The sequence below is a fragment of the Staurois parvus genome, unplaced genomic scaffold, assembly GCF_062004578.1.
Source record: "Staurois parvus isolate SC_StPar_1 unplaced genomic scaffold, SC_StPar_1.0 ptg000154l, whole genome shotgun sequence".
Classification (NCBI taxonomy): domain Eukaryota; kingdom Metazoa; phylum Chordata; class Amphibia; order Anura; family Ranidae; genus Staurois; species Staurois parvus.
This window is the reverse complement of record NW_028317950.1, coordinates 4,516,314-4,536,529: the sequence shown is the minus strand read 5'-3', so window position 1 is coordinate 4,536,529 and position 20,216 is coordinate 4,516,314. Positions and strand designations below refer to the sequence as shown.

Genomic DNA, 20,216 nt, shown 5'->3' with positions numbered 1-20,216 from the left:
CTTTTTGTCTCCAGTACAGAGAAATACCTGTTAATGTGACAGAAAAATAGTGTGCTCCTACCTTCCTCTGTGACTTGAGAACACAACATTGAGAGCTGGTTCACAGGAATAGTAGAGGCATTTCCAATACGGACAAAGCACATGCCCATTTTTACTTTCATCCTGCCTTTTCTGTTCCTCCATTGTGGGAACCTAGTCTATTACATTTTTGTTTGCCAAAGACAGGAGTCTCTAAATTATGGCCATAGGGCCACATTTGGCTTGCTGCAAGATTTTACCCAGCCCATGGCAACTCTGATGTGATTGGGGGGGGGGGGCTGCTGATGTAAAACACAAGACTCTGATTGAAGAGGGTTTGTTATGTGATATGGGGGGGCTTCTGATATGATGTTAGAAGCCTCTGATGTGAACTTTGACTGAAGGAGGGACTCTTAACATTGAAAGGGGGTGATGTTGTGGGGGGGAGTGATGTGTGAGCTTCTGATGTGAAAGGGGGACTCTGATTAAAGGGGGATTATGATGTGATGGGGGAGCTTCTGATGTGCATGGAGGGCTATGATATGATTGGGGAGTTTGATCGAAGGAGTGATTTTAACATTGAAAGAAATGTTGTGATGTTGTTGGGGGGAAAGGGGTAGGGGGCTCTGGTGTGATGGGTGAGCTTCTGATGTGAAAGGGGTGGAGGGCAACTCTGATTAAAGGGATGTTATGATATGACAGGGGACTGATTAAAGAGGGGTTATGATGGGGGAGCTTCTGATGTGAAAGGGGGGACTCTGATTAAAGAGGGGTTATGATGTGAAGGGGGAGCTTCTGATACAAAAAGAGGACTCTGAAGGCGGGACTCTGATATTGAAAGGGGGCTCTTTTTTGGGGGGGGTGGGGAGGGGGATTATGTTATGGGGGAGCTTCTGATGTGATGGTTGGCTTCTAATGTTAAAAGGAGACTCTGATTGAAGGAGTGACTTTGATATTGAAGGGGAGCTCTGATCTTGTGGGGGAATGCTGATTTATGGGGGTTATGATGTGAAGCGGTCTTCAGTTGTGATGGGGAACTTCTGATGTTTAAGGGGGGACTCTGACAGGGGGATATGTCTGATGTGATGGAAGAGATTTTGATGTGAAAGAGGGGACTTCTGATATGAAGATTTTTCTTGGAAGTGTTTTTATTAGTTCATTTACATTGGAACCATTCAATTATAAAATTGATTTATTTAAAAAAACATTTTTTGTGTGTTTTTGTTTTTTTTGTTTTTGTTTTTTTTTGTTTTTGTTTTCGTTTTCATACTGTGAATATTTGTAAAATATACAATGTGTGTCATACTGGAAAAATGGAAGACTGGTGATCTAAGATCCCAAAACGGTTCTTTACTCCTCTGAAACACTGACCTTACAGTGCTGGCACACGTCCAGCAGATGGCACTATTGATATATTTTGCTGTGCTTGTCACTTAGTACCATTCATCCTTCCATTCACTATGGCTCTAGCAGTGAGATACCATTTACATCTGACTGTTGAATGCACAGCAGGGTTTATTCACCCCCAGGGGGTTGTTAAGGCTTTAGTGTCTGAATCTCATTGTTCTGTAAATATGATTTCTAAAGTGAATGTAATTTACATTAGCAGGCAGGACAGAGTGCTAGTATTCTTGTGCAGGCCATAGACGGGGAGAAAACCGGCTGAAAATTCATCCAAAAGAATAATTGGCCGATTTTTGGATCGTTAGTGGCTGAATTGGTCAGCCGGTTTTCTTGATTTTTGACCCTTTTTTTTTAATCGGTAATGTTGAAAAAAAAAAGCCGATTTTGCTCATCGGCCGATTTTCACAGCAATGATGGGCAAATCGGCCAATCTTTTTACCAATTAAAAAAAATGCGCATGGGTCGTGACCAAAGAAAGAACAAATAGATACAATGTTGCTATACTTTTAAATGTCAAATATAATAGCGGAGCTCTCTGCAGAGACACTGCTATTATGTTTGCTGGCCGTAGACGGGACGAAAATCAGCCGATTATTATTATTTTTTTTTTAACCAATGGATGGTAACGTTTGTCGATTGAACGACCGATTTTTTTTCGTTTTTTTTTTTTTTAAAAAAACTGGCCGGTTTTCTCCCCGTCTATGACCTGCATTACACTCGGCCTGTCCACCATTAAGTCCCTGTTCAGCGACTGTGTCTGTGCATTGGCTGTGTCCCAGTTTACGTTAATGGGACCTCCTGCCCAGGATTGCATGGAACACCTAACACCTGTACATCCCCGGGCAGGTAAGCACAGCCCTATCCCCAGAGCAAGCACCCTGGCATTCCTGTTGTTACTCTAGGTAAGCCTTCTATGTTCCTCTGAGCTGGTTTTCACATTGGACCTCCTTGACAAGTTAAAGGGCAGCACAGTGGCTAAGTGGTTAGTACTTCCACCTGGCAGTACTCGGGTCGTTGGTTCAAATCGCAGCCACAGCACCTCCTGCCTAGAGTTTGCATGTTCTCCCTGTGCCTGCTTGGGTTTCCTCCGGGTACTCCGGTTTCCTCCCACACTCCAAAGACATGTTGGTAGGTTAATTGGATCCTGTCTAAATTGGCCCTAGTATGTGTATGTATGAATGTGAGTTAGGGACCTTAGATTGTACACTCCTTGAGGGTTAGGGACTGATGTGAATGTGCAATATATATGTAAAGTGCTGCGTAAATTGACAGTGCTATATAAGTACCTGAAATAAATAAAATACACTCCAGGAATTGTCTGTATTGTGGAGTTACATTGGTCCAGCTTGGCACGCTGCAAGTACGCATATCTCCTACCTGAAGCTGATATTCTCTGTAGTAGTCCGCACCTTTACAGTGATAGCTATCTTCCGGTTCTATGCAGGCAGCTTCCCCTCTGCGCACTGAACACAGGATGTCACTCGCTTGGTCCCGCTGCCATTGATAGAACACCTTGTATCATTTACAATGAATACAAGGTATACTCTGATTGGATGAGGCGGCGAGGCGAAGCAGTGATGTCACAGTCTCCCCCTTGTTCAGTAAGAGAATTCCTTTTATTCATTGAAATAAATACAAGGTGTTCTGTGAATGGCGGCTGAGCTGAGCTCCCTGTGTTCAATGTACAGAGGGGAAGCTGCTCACACAGGTCCTGGAATTCACATCTGTCCCGTAGCAGCACTGACTACTACAGTAATTTGTCCGCTTCCTCAGTTGCCCATTGCTGCCCCTGGAACCTCAAATGTCACTTTGCCAGTTTTTCCTCTGAAACCTGACATATATATCTAATCGTTGTGGCAATCCTTCCCTTTTTTTTATTTTTATTTTTTTTTTTGTTTAATAATCAATCTTTATTAACATTTTTAGATTATACAAAATTATCACCAAATACGTTCACAGTGACCAGGCAAACAAACAAAAAAATAGTACTAGAGGATGTACAGCAGCAGATAAAAACATAAATGTTGATTTGTAAGCCGGGTACCGATGCCACCCAAGAATGCAATCACTCTATAAAAAAAAAAAAAAAAAAGCGAGAGAGACAGGGGAAATAAGGCAGAGTAAGGCTGGCCATACATTATACAATTATCTGCAGATTTTTGGTTTAGATTTACCAAAAACCATATAATAGGAGGACAAACCTAAACAACACTTTCAGTTGTATCCAATTAGGCAGGCCCTTGCACTACATAGTTGAAGGTAAATCTAAAGGAAATTGGGCAGAAAATCTGCAGACAATTGTATAATGTATGGCCAGCCTAAGGGAAAAAAAAAACACCACAAAAATCCCTGTCCAAGGAACATTGAACAACACCCAGGTGGGTAGAAACAACAACATAGGGGTGTGCAATGTATCAAATCTACAGAAAAATAATCCAGTATCTGCTATGTCAGTGGAATAGTACATCCATCCCTGCCATATGTTGCTTCCTAACCATGTGCACCCATTGGTCATCTTCCACAATTGCATCTTCTTCCCTCTTCCAATCAGAAAGTGTTGGGCAAGCAGATTGTTTCCAAAATCTAGGAATCAAGGATTTAGCCGCGTTCATTAGATGAGGTCACGAAAGAGGAAGCAAAGGGTGGGGGGGGGGGATCTCTGCAATCCTTCCCATTTAATAGAGTGCAGCAACGGCCCTGAAGTAGGGACAGTCTTTTCTCCGAAACCCGTTGGCCTGATGTTTTTGTACTCCTTTCCTATAATTCCAATGGCTCATTAGGAAGGAGATATGCATACTTGTATTGTGCCAAGCTGGACCAATGTGACTATGCAATACAGATCATTTCTGCAGTTCAGCTTTACTTTGGGGGGGGATGGGGGAACAGATTCCTTCTTCGTGGCTCTAAGGGGGTCTCTCCATAGTTATTTACAATGCAACAGCAGGCTGCAGCTTGTTTTTTTTAATAATAATTTTAGTACTATGATCCTTTGAATGAACTATCTGCAGTACTAGACTTCGCCACCAGGTGCTTTACTTACTGTATATTGTATCAGTTATGATTTCGTTTTTCACCTTTTTTATATAGTTTTGACATTTTATGCAGTGCTTTACTTACTATACATTGCATCGGTTATGATTTTGTTTTTACTTGTGTTTATGTAAAGCATTGCATAAAATGTCAAAACTATATAAAAAAGGTGAAAAACGAAATCATAACTGATACAGTATGTAAAGCACTGCATAAAATGTCAGTTATGATTGTTTTACATGTGGTTATATTTTTCTGACATTTTATGCAATGCTTTACATAAACACAAGTAAAAACAAAATCCTCACTGATGCAATATACAGTATAGCCGCCAAAAAGATTGGGATCCAATTCCTCTTCCGTTCGTTGGATTGGATGAAAATGGACAGGCGGTCCGTTTTCAACCGACTGCCCATTGAGGAGAGCGAGCAGCTCTGTCTACTCTGCAGCAGTGGAGCAGACACAGAGCAGTCATCCGCTTGAGAGATCCCCCCCGCTGAGCAAGCGGATCCGCTAAACAGGTCCACAACGTGTGAAAGGACCCTTATGCTTTCCTAAGCTCCAGGTATGTCCGCGAGAGCCTTGGTTCTCTGGGGACTCTCACTCCTGATTGGCTGAGGCAGCAGCAAGAGCCAGTGAGCCAGTCAGGAGGGGGCGGGGCTCGACCTGCGGCTCTGTGTGTGAATGAACATGCAGAACTCCCGGCTCAGGAGCACGCCTGCTCTGGTGCCCCCATAGCAAGGTGCTTGGTATGGGGGTACCCGATAGGAGGGAGGGGCCAGGAATGCAGGCGGGGGACTCAAGAGGAGGTTCCATGCTGCTCTGTGCAAAACCACTGCATGGAACAGGTAAGTATGACATGTTTGTTATTTTAAAACAAAAAAACAAGACGTTAGTATCACTTTAAGGTGGTGTGCATGGTCCTTGCTAAGGAACATTTATTTCTTATCAAGTTGTTATGGGTAAAGTTCCACTTTGAGATCATAATCCCCTTCTTCTATTCCCTTCATAGCTTGCTGAGACGCCTTGTCACCCTGATATCCAAGCAAGCCACCATCATTGCATCCAACGAGGCCTTCAAGAAACAGGCTGAGAGTGCAAGCGATGCCGCCAAAAAATTCATGGATGAGAATGACAAACTGAAGAAGGTATCAGATATTGGCATGCAGGAAATGATTGTTGGCTAGGTTTATATTGTCCCCATTGAGAAGATTCCCCTCATTTCCCGTCAGGAAAGCACTTTTCTTCAGTAAATTAGGGAAGGGTTAGAAGCTCTGCCAGGTCATTGTTACTGCCTGAGTCTTCCTGTTGTAGTGACAGCTCCTCTCCTTGCTTGTCCTTCTGTATGTTACTGCAGTATTAGACTTCACCAGTAGGTGCTACTCCAAGTGAATTCATTCTATCCTAGGAGGTGTGGCGGACCCCTTGGAGGTTTCATTTCAAAGCTTCCTATGCTAAATCCTCCCTCCAGCCTTCCCTGTAGTCTTGCTCAGGTGTCCCAGCTCCTCTCCTGGACTGAAATGGCTTACTCTGATTTCACTGCACACTGTGAGCCTCTCATAATGTGCAGTTGAAGCTGCAGCGAGCGTGATTCTGCCTCATTTCCTGGCTGGGTGACCTCCAGCATCATCTAGAACTTTCTTCCCTGGCCCATTCCTTTCATTCATTGGATTTCAGTTCTTTTTGATCATCTCCCGGTTCAGCTTGCCTAGGAATGCCCTCTCCTCCAGACTGACCTCCATCCTTTAAGGAATCATGATATTTGCATAGCTCCTCCCAAGAGCCAGCCCGTTGCTTGCATCAGGGCGGAGGAATCTTGAAAGGAGTAGTAAGTGATGTCATCATGTAACCATGTACAGCACCCTGCCGGCCCCTCCTACTAGCCATAAGTTGCCTGCATTGCATTCAGACGCACAGAGAGCCAGTAGTGTTAGTGGGTCTAATGTAAGGTGTGTAATGAAAACAGGATTTATTTTGTATGTCATTAACATGTCAATGGGGTAGAAAGGAGGAACCAGGGAAGGCAAAATATAAGGCTTTGGGTTACCCTGGACTATCAGCCATCTGTAAGAACTGGCATGTTAAAGGTCAGTTGGGATGTTAGTCACTGTGCAGGCTGGGACCAGCAGTTTTACAGCTGAGCATCCTCTTCGGTGTCTAACATACCTTTTCTGGCAAGTGACACTGAGACTAGGGGCTGAAAATGAAGGTGACAATAGTATTGCCATCACTGACTTGAAAAGTGGCATTTATAGGAAATTCTGAGCTCCCTAGATTTCTGGTAGGGTCACCGGGTATACTTCTGTACTTGCAGCATCTTTAAATGGGATTAATGGGAAAAGTTCTGTGTATTTAAGAGATGTGCAATACGGACCTCCAGTCCAAACTAATCACTGTCATTGCTTTTCATGCGCAGCAACTAAAGGCCGCAGGGTTAGAGGTCTGCGATGTGTCGGAGAGCAACGCTGAGGAGGATAATAAACTACTTAAAGGAGAAGTCAAGAAGCTCAAAGATGAACTGCAATCCACCAAGAAATGTAAGTGACACCAGAAAATGAATCGCCTCACCTCTTCAGCTCCAGCGTCGTACCAGTGTCTCGCTGGAGTTTTGACCAGTATACTGGGCTGCCTGCAGCTGCAGGCATCATCTTGGTACCTTTTTTTTAAAGAGACAGCAGTCGGCTCTATTGTTGGGGAAATTGAAGCAGCTAACTAGCCTCTTATAAAAAATCAGAGCGCTCGTGGCAAATGTCCAGAATAAAAAACCATAATGTTCATGACCAGCAGACAATATAAATCAGTTTAATGGAGCAATAAAATCAAGAATTGCCATAAGGATGTATCCATGAATGGATGTCATACAGGGATCGGTGCAAACAATAGACTGAAGGGATGATGGGAGCGGCTTGCTGTTTAGTAGACATAGCAATGGAGAGCCTGGATGGTGAGCTCTGTAGATGGAAGGTGAGAGAGCCACAATAGATGGTGTACAGGTGTCCAAGGCCAGCGGTCTAAAGGAAACCCCACAGGAGGGATGAAAGGAGCAGGATGGACCTCCTCGGTTGCCGGAGATCGCTCACCGAAAGATGTCATGGCGCACTGGCAGTGACCTCAGTGGAACACAAGGAAGCCAGGAACAGCCATCGAAAATCCTCAGTAGGAAGGAGACCAATCGCAACAAGTCCTGGTTACGATGACGCGTTTCACACAGTATAGTGCTTTAACGCATTAGCGCCTAGTCATTTGTTTTTAACCGGGGCTTGTTGCGATTGGTCTCCTTCCTACTGAGGATTTTCAATGGTTGTTCCTGGCTTCCTTGTATTCCACTGAGATCACTTCCGGTGCGACATGACGTCACTTCCGCTGTGCGATCTCCAGCAGTTAAGATGCTATTACAAGCAGTGGCAGGGGACGTCCCACCCTCCCTCTCCTGGTGCCTTCAACAGCTTTACTGGGACCCCCCTTCCATCTGGAGTCCCGATCAACCATCCAGCGCTTTTGCTGGCTGATCACAGAGCCGAACAAAGACCAAATTGGCTTTGTTCAAGTCTGATGTACTAACCAGGAAGTGATGTCCTTACATCACTTCTGGTGTACGGTGTGATTAAATGCTTTTAAGGGCAGAGGAGATATTTGGGGTCTCATTGACCCCAGATCTCTCCATAAAGAGTGGCTGTCATATGCCTATTTCTGTCACAAGGGATATTTACATTTCTTTTGACAGTAATAGAAAATTAAGTGAAAGTATAATAATAAAAAAAATTAAAGTGCCCCCATGCTTGTGTGCGAAGGTGAACGCACGCATTGGTCTCGCACGCACGCAAACAATGATCGTCCCACACATGTGAGATATCGCCGCAAACGTCCGATTACGGGCAGGAATTCTAGCACCAGACGACCTCTGTAAATCTCTTTTAAAGCCTCGCCTATGGGTAGTAAAATTTATGTTGCGCAACAGGTTTGGTATCTATTTACTCGCCGCAACATCATCTTTTACGTTTTACAAAAAAATCGGGTAATGTTTTGTGTGTTACAAGACCAATATATAGCGCTAATTCACCCTACACATACACAAAGTATAATATGACAAAAAAAATCAAGTCCTCAAAGTCCACGAGATGTGACTAATTTGTATAAAGCCCATGTCCTTAGGAAGACACTGTGCCACCAAAGAGAAGAAAAAGGATCCTCCACCGTCACCACTCGCAGGCTCTTACTAGAGAATATGATGACAGGTCATGCAGTCAAAAACAGCAAATATGGGGAATCAATGGAGGTAATGGATCCATAATAAATCTTCTCCACCAGAGATAATTCCACAGCTAGCAACTTGATGGCCTAGATCCAGTATTATAGCACAGAGATAATCAAACAGACCCAATAAGATGTATGTAAAGAGAACAAAAACTCATAGTATTTATAATTTATTCTCTCGATCCTCTGCTTTAAAAAATATATAATGTTTTTGGGGGGGTTCTAAGAAATTTTCAAGCAAGAAATACCGAGTGTAAACAAAGTGCCAGAAAAGGTCTGGTCTTCGGGTGGATAAAGTCATGTTCATTCTCCAGATTAAAGTCCAATCAATATGTAACCAATAATAATTGCCCTTGTCCTGTCCTAGTGATCATAATAAATGTTGTTCCTGGTGACAAGGAAGGCCTGCTGATTGCAGCAGACCTGAGATCATGCCACATGGCCCTGCCAGGGAAGGTCACTTTGCTCTGGGAGGTTATAAATGTCACACACTAAAAACAGAAGGTTTATGTTGTGGGAGAGTTTGGTTTCCATAACATAACCATTTATGAACCGGAGGCTGTCAGTTACTTTTTTTTTTTTAAACCGCAAAACCGTGATGAATGGCGAGGATTGTATTTCAGACATCCCTAGTTTGGGGATAGATATTGACAAAAAAAGAATTATTCTTCAAGGGACTTTTGGTAATTAGAAACTTTATCATCTGTGGCATGTAGGGTACCAGTCTGATTGTTGAAAAAAATTAAATCTCCCTGAAAGAAAACCCTTATTGGGTGACCAGACTGCTGTGGTAGAAGATAGTCCGGTCACTGAAACAATAGCAGTAAATGCTGTGTTTGGACAGTACATTTCAGGCCATTTTTTGCTATACCGCACTGCGCTGCTATAACTGCTAACTGCGCTGTCATGCAACGCTGTACCCAAACACAATTTAAATCCTGTTTTTCCACACAAATAGAGCCGCCTTTTGGTGGTATTTCATCACCACTGGGTTTATTTTTTGAAATTTAAATGAAAAAAGACGGAAAATATTGGGAGGGGAAACTATTTACTTTCTGCTATAAAACCTATATCCAATAAAAAAAATCTAATTTCTTTATAAAATTTGTCAAATGTATTCTGCTACAAGTCTTTGATTAAAATAAATCCCAATAAGTGTAATTTGGTTGGTTTGGATGAAAGTTATAGCGTTTACAAACTATGGTATATATACTGGAATTTTTTTTAATACTAATAATGGCTGTGATCAATGACTTATAATGGGACCTTGATAGTTCTGCGGGCAATCTGCCACTAACTGACTCGTGGGGCGGGGACCTAACTAACTGCCACTGACATCACCAGTGACATTCAGTGATAATATTATGCATGGTCACTGTACTAATGACACTGGCTGGGAAAGGGTTAACATCTGGTCAGCGCAGTGGCTAAATGGTTAGCACTTCTGCCTGGCAGTACTAGGGTCGCTGGTTCGAATCCCAACCACGGCACCTCCTGCCTGGAGTTTGCATGTTCTCCCTGTGCCTGCGTGTTTCCTCCAGGTACTTCAGTTTCCTCCCACACTCCAAAGACATGCTGGTAGGTGAATTGATTCCTGTCCAAATTGGCCCTAGTATGTATGAATGTAGGTTAAGGACCTTAGATTGTACGCCCCTTGAGGGTTAGGGACTGATGTGATTGTACAATATATATATGTAAAGCACTTCATAAATTGACAGCAATATATAAGTACCTGAAATAAATAAACATCTAGGGTGATCAAGGGGTTAAATGTGTGCTTGGGTATGTGTAAAGTGTGCTGCTTTTACTAATCGATCTCTAGATTTCTTATTCTTCCTTTGCAGGGATGAGAAACACAGAGATCATCCCCTCTGTACAGAGCTCTGTGTTGAATGTCAACACAGAGCTCTGGGCTTCGATTTTACACAGCCAATCAGCAGGTCCAGGCTGTAAATCATTGTCTGGGACTTGCTGGCAGGCTCCCGCTGTGTCGATTGGGGGGAGGGGGGTGCGCACATGTGCGCATCTGAAACCTGGTGTAGGCAGCAGTGTACAGCTATCGATTTTTGTTTGATTAATGTCCTGTCCATTTGACCTTCAGCCTGGCAGAGCCATATTTTGGTCATCAGTTTGCACAGAGAGCGCACATTGTCCTGCCTGTAATTTTGGACTTGTCAGAGCTGAGTTATGGGTTCCCCTCCGTTCCCAGAAAGTCCATTACCTGCAGGGCTAATTCTTGCATTGAAATCTATTTCACTGTGTACCTTTTTTCAATGTCGGCGTGATCTTCACAGTGTATATAGATTGGTTTGGATGAAAGTTATATTGTCTACAAACTATGGTGTTTATATATACTGGAATTTATTTTAATACCAATGGCTGTGATCAATGACTAATGGGACTGTGATAGTGCTGCAGGCAATCTGACACTAACTGACTCTGAGGGGGGGGGACCTAACTTACTAACTGCTACTGACATCACCAGTGACATTAATTCAGTGATAATATTATGCAGTCACTGTACTAATGACACTGGCTGGGAAAGGGTTAACATCTAGGGTGATGAAGGGGTTAAATGTGTGCTTGACTGTGTGTAAAGTGTGCTGCTTTTACTAATCGATCTATAGATTTCTCATCCTTCCTTTGCAGGGATGAGAAATGCAGAGATCATCCCCTCTGTACAGAGCTCTGTGTTGAATGTCAACACAGAGCTCTGGGCTTCGATTTTACACGGCCAATTAGCAGGTCCCAGCTGTAAATCCTTGTCCGGGACTTGCTGACAGGCTCCCGCTGTGCCGGTTGGGGGGGGGGGTTGCGGCGCACATGCATGCACCTGAAACCTGGTGTAGGCATCAATGACCCTATCGATGGTCATTTTTGTTTGAGTAATGTCCTGTCCATTCAACCTTCAGCCTGGCAGAGCCATATTTTGGTCGTCATCAGTTTGCACAGAGAGCGCACATTGTCCTGCCTGTAATTTTGGACTTGTCAGAGCTGAGTTATGGGTTCCCCTCAGTTCCCGGAAAGTCCATCACCTGCAGGCCTAGTTCTTACAGTGAAATCTATTTCACTGTGTACCTTTTTATCAATGTTGGCGCGATCATCAGTCAAGGGCATGCCGCGTCTGCATCTGGCAGTACCTTGCTCTTTTTAATTGAATAGATATTGATGGGTTCACAGCCGTCTCATCATCAGATGGTACAGTTTGCAGACTTCTAGAGCTAAAGTCAATGGAGCACTGAGCCTAAAATGTTGTGTGCTGGGAGGGACAGTGCCGCCGCATCGATCCCGACACACCGTGTCATTTTTTTGTCATTTCATTCAGATATATTGACTTCAGCTGTGTTATGATGCAGAGATTTGCATCACTAGTGAATAGTGTACTACCAGGATTGGCAATTCAATCACTAAGTGCAGGGCCTGGCCCATTGCAGCCATTAGTCACCTTGAGGCAAAAGATTCTTAGGCTCTAGTTCGGCATCCTGCTTATAATACAGAATGTCCTGATCGTTGGTAAGTCCATCCAGCACTTTACTCGCTGGGGTATACTCAAGCCTTCCCTTAGTTGTAGTAGTAGTAGAAGGGTGGGTGCAAAAACATGGAGGTGATGAAACGATGAGCATTACCAAGAGGGAAAACACAGCCTATTGGGTCAAAGAAAAAATGTGTATGTAGTGTGGCACTGTGAAGAAAGTAAATAATATATCAAAAACCAATTAAATGTAGCAAAAATGGATGTATCAGCAAACACCCTTTATTATTATTATAGGTACTTGTATAGCGCCGTCAGTTTACACAGCGCTTTACATATATATTGTACATTCTATTATTTTAATTCATTTATTCATTATATTATAATATATGTGTGTATATATGTGTATGTATGTATGTAAAGTGCTGCGTAAATTAACGGCGCTATATAAGTACCTGTAATGAATGAATATATAAGATTTTTTAGATATTTTTCACCTTGAATGTGTTTGTCAGTCGGGTGTTCATTTGTTTGTTTGTTTTTTTATGCACGTAGATTATGGACTTTACTAATAGCGCGGTATTTCTTTTGAACAGTACTACTTATGTTCAATTATTTGATTTGATTTTGCACTCTTTGTCGTATATGGGCTTGATGGCTTGGTGTTTGATATATTTTTACTTTCTTTTTTTGGTCTTTTGCTATTTATGCACTTATTAGCAGTGCCACACTACACACAATTTTTTCTTTATCACTTTTATATGGGAACACATTTTGGTGTAGGCAGCAGCTTCTCTCTGTAAAGGTATTTTGGCAGCTCATGAGTCTCGCCTTGCTTCTCAGTATACTTTGTAACACCCTATTGGGTGCTTCAGTCTTACAGTAAATCCAGGGATTTGTCATTCCTCTGCAGTACAATGCATTGTCACATGGAAAGTCCAGCTCGTGGCACGTATCTTCTGAACTTCTCCCTGGAGAAGATACAGATTCACAGTATTCAGGGAGAGGGTTAAGTGAGAGATATGAAAATTGGAATGACTTTGGTACAAAACACCATAACAAAGGCTTTGTTTTGTAAAGATGAGCTGAGCTTTTAACCTTAGAGAATGAGTTTACAGGTCTGATAAAACAAGTGAAGACATCATTCAGAATGACTTTTCTTAATAATTTTTCAGCACTGCACAAGTCTGAGAATGAAGTGATCGCCATCAAGAAGCAGAGTGAGGGCTTAACAAAGGAATACGACCGGCTGCTGGATGAATATTCTAAATTACAGGTGAGCGTTAGTGTCCGGATAGTCTGTATTGTATATTTACAAAGAATAGCCAATCGGGTGCAAAGAAAATAAAAAAAAAACAGCATATTTGCTTACACATGATTGGAAGTCCCCCTCATTTACTAAGCTCTGGAGCAGCTGCACTCGCCAAGTACGCAGTCTGTTTGTGTTTAGTAAATCAACCCAACTGCCTGTAGAATTAAAACAAGTTAAAATGTAAGTTCACCTTTTTTTTCCCCAAATAATGAAAAGGTGAATTAACCCCCGCACCTATCTCTGCTGCTCTTTCCATGGGTGAATAGCTGTCACTGCCTGTGCAGCCATGGATTTGAACGCCCCACTCTTCTTCCCATTCTTTTCTTTAGGGAATTCAGGACAAATCAGGGAATTCTAATTGGTCACGTGCTGGCACATTTTGACCAGTTGAAATCGCTCTGATCAGTCCCAGAAGCCCTAAGGAAAGAGGAGCGGGGCTTTCAAATCCCCAGACCGCTGCATGGGCATTGACATCCAATCACCCAAGAAGATAAGTTGCAGCAGGGACAGGGATGGTGTTGGTGGTCATTTCACCTTTTTCTTTGTTTAAAGCAGGGGTAGGCAACCTTAACGGGGTGGAGATCTACCTGAACAACATTATTATACAGGATTTATATAGCGGCAACAGTTTGCGCAGCGCTTTACAATATAAGGGAGACAGTACAATTACAATACATTTCAGTACAGACGGAATAGGAGGGCCCAGCTCGTGGATCTTACAATCTAAAGGAAGGGGGAGGTGATACAGAAGGTGATAGCTGTGGGGGATGATCTGGCGGAGGTGATTCAAGTACAGTTCTTAGGTGGAGGTGAGGTAGGCATCCCTGAAGAAGTGCGTTTTCAAAGATCGCCTAAAGGCAGACAGGGTGGGGGCTGACTGGACATACTGTGGTAGGGAGTTCCAGAGGATGGGGGAGGCTCTGGAGAAGTCCTGGAGGCGAGCGTGGGAGGAGGTGATGAGGGAGCTAGAGAGGAGGATATCATGGGAGGAGCGGAGTGGGCGATTTGGGCGGTATCTGTGGATGAGGTCGGTGATGTAGCTAGGGGCAGTGTTGTGGATGGCGTTGTATGTTGTGGTTAGTATTTTGAATTTTATATGTTGGGTTAGTGGAAGCCAGTGGAGGGATTGGCAGAGAGGGGCAGCAATCGCTGATTGGTTGGTAAGGTGTATGAGTCTATCAGCAGCATTCATAATAGACTGAAGAGGGGATAGCCTGTGTAATGGTAGACCAGTGAGGAGGGAGTTGCAGTAATCGAGGCGGGATATAACCAAGGCGTGGATAAGTTGCTTTGTGGTGTCAGTGGTCAGGAAGGGGCGGATTTTGGAAATGTTCCAGAGGTTGAGGCGGCAGGATTTAGCCAGTGAGTGGATGTGGGGCCCAAAGGCGACGTCAGAGTCTAGGATTACGCCTAGCACCCTGGCATGAGGGGAAGGACCAATGGTTGTGCTGTTGATCTTAATGGTAAAGTCGTGAGTGGGGGATCGGGGAGGAGTCAAAGATCACTGGGCACAGTGTTACCTCCTCACACCTGATTTTAACCTCTAATTGCAGTACTACCTTGTCACAATCTCATAAATTGCACGGAAATCATGGGTTTAAATCAGGTGTCAAGGAGGCAACATATCGCCTCCTCAACACCTGTTAAACATACTCTAATCGCTTTGCAGAGGAGCAGCGGTGCTTGCTGTACTTGTGAATGAGCCCTTAGCTGCATCCGGCAGTGGCACTCATAGGGCTCGTTCACATGTAAAGTTGGTGGGTGGTAAAACCCTGTGGTTGACTTTGTTTTGCTGCCCCAATCCCTAACCCCCTAAGCTCCTGAGGCAGCAAAGGTTTACACATGCCACAGTTAGAATCGCATCCCCTCCACAGCAGGAACTACATCCCCTGTTGCTTTTGGGGTGTACTACCACCTGTCACTTGAGACCAATTCAAGTAAATGGGGCCATTTTACCCATTTGCCCTGTAACTGCATGCTTCTGCAGGGTCCAAGGAATTCAAGCAGTTGGTGAGAAAGCAACAGTTGCCTGTTTAACTCTTAGTTTGCTGTGCAGCACAAGGTTGCAGGGCACTCACAGAGCGGCCTCATTCACTTGAATGGGTCATGCTTGGCAGGTGCTACACCCACCAACCATGACAGGGTGTTGGAGCAGCACTGCAGAGAAGACATTGGCTTATGAGGCTCTTGCTCCCTACTACAGCTCCAACTTTACAAGTAGTCCTTCTGCATTATCGCTTCTCGGCCTTTTGGCTAAGATCAAGTGTAGTATCTGTTCTTATCAGTGTCCAGTGGGGGTGCTACCGACCATTCTAGTTTACGGGGATGATTGTTGTACAGTACCCTCACTGGTATGATGGGGGTCCGGAAGGCTAGTACCGGAGGGACAGAAACCAGGGAGCGCCATGATTCGTTCTGGGGCCTTGGGAGTAATTCCTCTGGGGAGACCGGAAAGACCCAGTTCCTCCTGGTTTGAGCATGCTACCTTGGTCTGGCCTGGGGCTGAGGAGGCAAAAAGTCCGCAAACTCAGTGCCCCCTGAGGAGACGCGCTCAGGGGTGTCACTAGTAACACTTGGGTGTGGGACCCCACGGTGTGAAGATGACACATGGCCACTGTTTTTACACTCTTTTTTGCACAGCGCCCTAAGGACCAGGTCTTTTGGCTAAGTCCAGGGCAATTTTTGCTACGGGCCTCAGGGCCTGGTCTGTGCACTATTAGGCACGGTACCACTTTTTTATTTTTATTCTATTTATTTATTCACTCCCACGTTTTGTCACTTTTTGCTTTCTTATGTGTGTGTTTTTCACGGATGGAGGGTGTGGGTCCTCGGGCCTTACCTGAAGTCTAGGGGGAGGATGTGTGGCCATACGGTTCCTTCCTCCCCTGATCCCTAGGGGGTTTTTCTCTTCGGGAGAACCCCCTTGCCTAGTACTGGATGTCCGGCTTCGGCTGGGCATAAGGAACGGTGGTCCACCAGGCCTTTTGGCCAGGAGGACCAAATGGGAACCTTGTCCCTGTCAGGAGCTTCGTGCCCCGGGGGATCGGGTGAACGGTCCAGCCCTTTCGGGGGTAGGACAAACACACCCCTAAGTGCACGTTTTTTCGTGTGTGTGTTTCTGCACTTGCACTTTTTTGCGGACACTTACGGGTTTTTTCGTTACAGTCTCACGTTTGCGGACTTAAAAAAAAAAAAAAAAAAAAAGTAGTCCTTCTGCATTGCATTCTGTTTGATGCTCTGGGATGGCAGGTCAGCAAGTCCAGACCGTTATCTACCAGTCACCTGGCTGACATCTGGTAGATCACAATCTACTGGTCGCTGACCCCCAGTTTAAAGTGTTCACCTTTTCACAAAAAAAGTCTTTCTGCTCCAAAGGTGGCCAGCTGAAATGACAGACAAACAAGAAAAAAAAAAAAAGACCGACCTTGTGTGTTATCTCAAAAATATGAAGGCTTAATAAAAGTCAATTTTGAACTCCCCTTGGAGTGGAGAAAATTGTACTTCTCATCAAATTTTCATCAGGATAACAGCTCTTTACTCCTGTGAGCTGTTATCCTGATGTAAGTTTGATGATGAACACAATTTTCTCAATTCCATTGTGAGTGCAATATGGACTTTTTATTATGTCTTCATTTTTTTAAGATGACACACAAGGTTGCTGTGCCCTTTGTTCCCTTTTTTATTAACATATCATTGCATAAAAAAGTGCACTAATGTGCATGCAAAAGTGTGACTGACCCTCTTTTTTTTATATCCAGAAACAGAGTAGATGATGTCAGTTGCATATCTAATTGTGATGTTAAATTCAAAGAAAATTCCTGAAACCATTCCAGAGACTTGCCTAAAATAGTGAAGATATCCTCAATGTATCTGGCTAAGCTTGCAGGGTGAGGTTTGCAAAAGGTTGCCAGGTCAGATGGAAAAATCTTAGCTCCCAGAGCAATCCCTTTGGTGTCGTAAAGAAAAATGAAAATATTTACAAAGTAATCCAATTCTGTAAGGTTCAAAGTGAACTTTGACTGGACTATGGGCCATAGTTTGAGGCCCCGCTCACATCCCAAATCGTATGGCAATTGCCATAATCTTTCAATGCACCCCAAACATGATGCGATTTCTACCAATTGTGCAACAGGATTGAGTGGCAAACACGGCAAACTGCGCCTTTACACATTATGTGAAGCTTATCGCCTGAAAAGGAGCAGGAGCTTCTTTGTGGGTGACAAATGCACATAGGGCAGCCCATGTGACATCCAGAAATGCATGAAAATCACATGTCAAAATTACGTAGCGTGAACTCTGGTTCTCACTATGCGATAATGTGAACGAGGCCTTAGTGCTTTACTAACTCAGCAATTCCTTACATACTGTTCAGCCACTATAAAATATTTGTACAAACTTATAGTGTGCAATGATCCTTGAGATGCATTCGCCATGTTTTCACAAGATAAAACCTGTCTCCTCTCTTCCTATGTATGTATTGGCTACCTAACCAAGTTGCTTACCTGCTGTCCACCCATTATATATTTTTGGCTATGGTTTCTCAGATGACAAACTCTAATATTTCTTTCTAGATAAAATCTGGTTCATCTCTCCCTCTTTATTTGCTACCTAACCAAGCTGCTTACATATTTTCAAGCCTCTGTAAAATATTTGTACAAAGATATAGTGTGCGAAAACTTCTGAGATGCATATGCTATACTTTCACAGTTCTAGCACCTGTCTTATCTCTGCCTCTGTATTGGCTACCTTGCCAAACTGCTTATATACTGTCCATCCACTCTAAAATATTTGTGGCTGTTGTTTCTCTGCTGATAAACTCAAATATTTAATGCAGGAGTAAACCTGCCTTGTCTCTCTATCATTATCTGCTACCTAACTAAACTGCTTACATTGTTTAGTGTTTATTCACTTTAAAGGCTACGTTCACCAAAAATTAATGAATACACACATTTTGCAGGAAAAAAATGTGCATTTCCTATTTTTTCAGTGGAGCCTTCAGAGCATTGTGCCCATGATCAATAGATCACGGGTGAAGTGTTGGGGTCCTGCAGACACTGCCTCCATCTTTCATGCCTTTACCTCCAAACGGACTGTCAGCTTAAAAGCTGGAGGAAGTGTCCTTGAACTGTGAGGGTTTTCTTTAGTGCCCCCGTAGTTCGTAGAGAATTACAAGCCATCCGCCACAGTGGCAGACAGGACTTGTAGTTTATTCATTCAGATTCCTGTGAATGAATGACAGGGCTGTGTGTGTGAAACCCCACACAGCCGTGCCAGTTTTGACATGTGACAGCAGGTGTGGGAATAGCAACTCCCACCTGCTGTCACAGGGGTGGACTGGGTGGATAAGAGCTGGAGTAGGTTACATGTTACACCCTAAATATGAATGTAATGTGTAACGTGCTCCAAAAGGTGAACTTAGCCTTTAAAATATTTCTGCAAGGATATAGATATATTTGAGATGCATTTGCCATGCTTTCATTGACTGATATTGGGGGGGGGGGGGTGAATCGCAGCACCAGCTAATCTTAAAGTCTTGGAACACCATCTCATTCAACCTGTCTTCGTATGAGCCTAGTGCATAAAGGACACACTCCTTGGGGGCGTATCAAGCTGCTCTGGGATCACAAGACAACGCTGCAGGGAATGGCATCACATCATTACGTGGTTCCATTCTTTGCAGCATTTATGAACCACCAAACGCTGGAGAAGGAAGTGAACCTGTGATGTCACATGACTGAAGAAGAAAGGGGAAAAGATCAAGATGGCAGGGGGTGCTCCTAGGGGAGCGGCTATGCTTTTAAAGCTGAACTCTGGGAAGACTAAAAAAGTAAAATGGTGTGTTTTTAAGCCTTATATGCTTTACATTGGCACATTTCCCTACTTGTTAGGCTCAGCTCCCCAAGCTCTTTGTTTTATTTCTAACCTATTATTACAGATTTAGTTCTTTATCTATTATTTATTTATTGTACATTCACAATAGTCCCTTCCCTCAAGGAGCTTACAATCTAAGGTCCCTAACTCACATTCATATATACACATACTAGGGCCGAATTAGAGAGGAGCCAATTACTTACCAGCATGTCTTTAGAGTGTGGGAGGAAACCGTAGTACCCCGAGGAAACCCACACAGGCACAGGGAGAACATGTAAACTCCAGGCAAGTAGTGCAGCATGAGATGTAATGGCGGTGCTCGGAAGCTGAATGTCGAAGGAATCGCCTCACCAGCAGATATAGGGGAGTGGTGCCCCAGTTTCAATCCAGTCAATTACATGAAGGGAGAAGAAAGGACACCGCTCTTGCCTCCCGTACAGTCCCGTGTGTAGAGGATGGCCTCAGCTGTCATGCCGGCCACGTCCTCTGAGGTGTTTTACCCTGCCCACTGGGGGGCTTGATCACCGAGTCCTTTCCTGTGGTCAAGCCCCCGGTGGGTGGGACGAAATGCATCAAAGAGCGTGGCCGGCGTGACGGTTTAGGCCAACTTCTACACACGGGACTGTACGGGAGGCAAGGGCGGAGTCCTTTCTTCTCCCTCCAGGCAAGTAGTGCCGTGGTTGGGATTCGAACCAACGACCCTAGTGCTGCTAGGCAGAAGTACTAACTACTTGCACTTGGCGAGAGCGGTGTCCTTTCTTCTCCCTTCAGACAAGTAGTGCTGTGGTTGGGATTTAAACCAACGACCCTAGTGCTGCTAGGCAGAAGTGCTAACCACTTGCTCTTGGCAAGAGC

The 20,216-nt window shown here is 44.0% G+C and overlaps 1 protein-coding gene and 1 pseudogene across 2 annotated transcripts in view; both read left to right on the top strand.

Annotated features, from left to right (window-relative positions):
- Positions 1-20,216, top strand: part of BCAP31 (B cell receptor associated protein 31) — a 77,310-nt gene that overhangs the window by 28,952 nt on the left and 28,142 nt on the right. For both annotated transcript variants that reach the window (XM_089674943.1, XM_089674944.1), the window contains exons 5-7: positions 5,465-5,600; positions 6,869-6,989; positions 13,354-13,454. In XM_089674943.1, the coding sequence (XP_089531069.1) occupies positions 5,465-5,600; positions 6,869-6,989; positions 13,354-13,454 (358 nt within the window). The remainder of the gene's footprint in view (positions 1-5,464; positions 5,601-6,868; positions 6,990-13,353; positions 13,455-20,216) is intronic.
- Positions 15,724-15,838, top strand: LOC149463432 (U2 spliceosomal RNA; annotated as a pseudogene).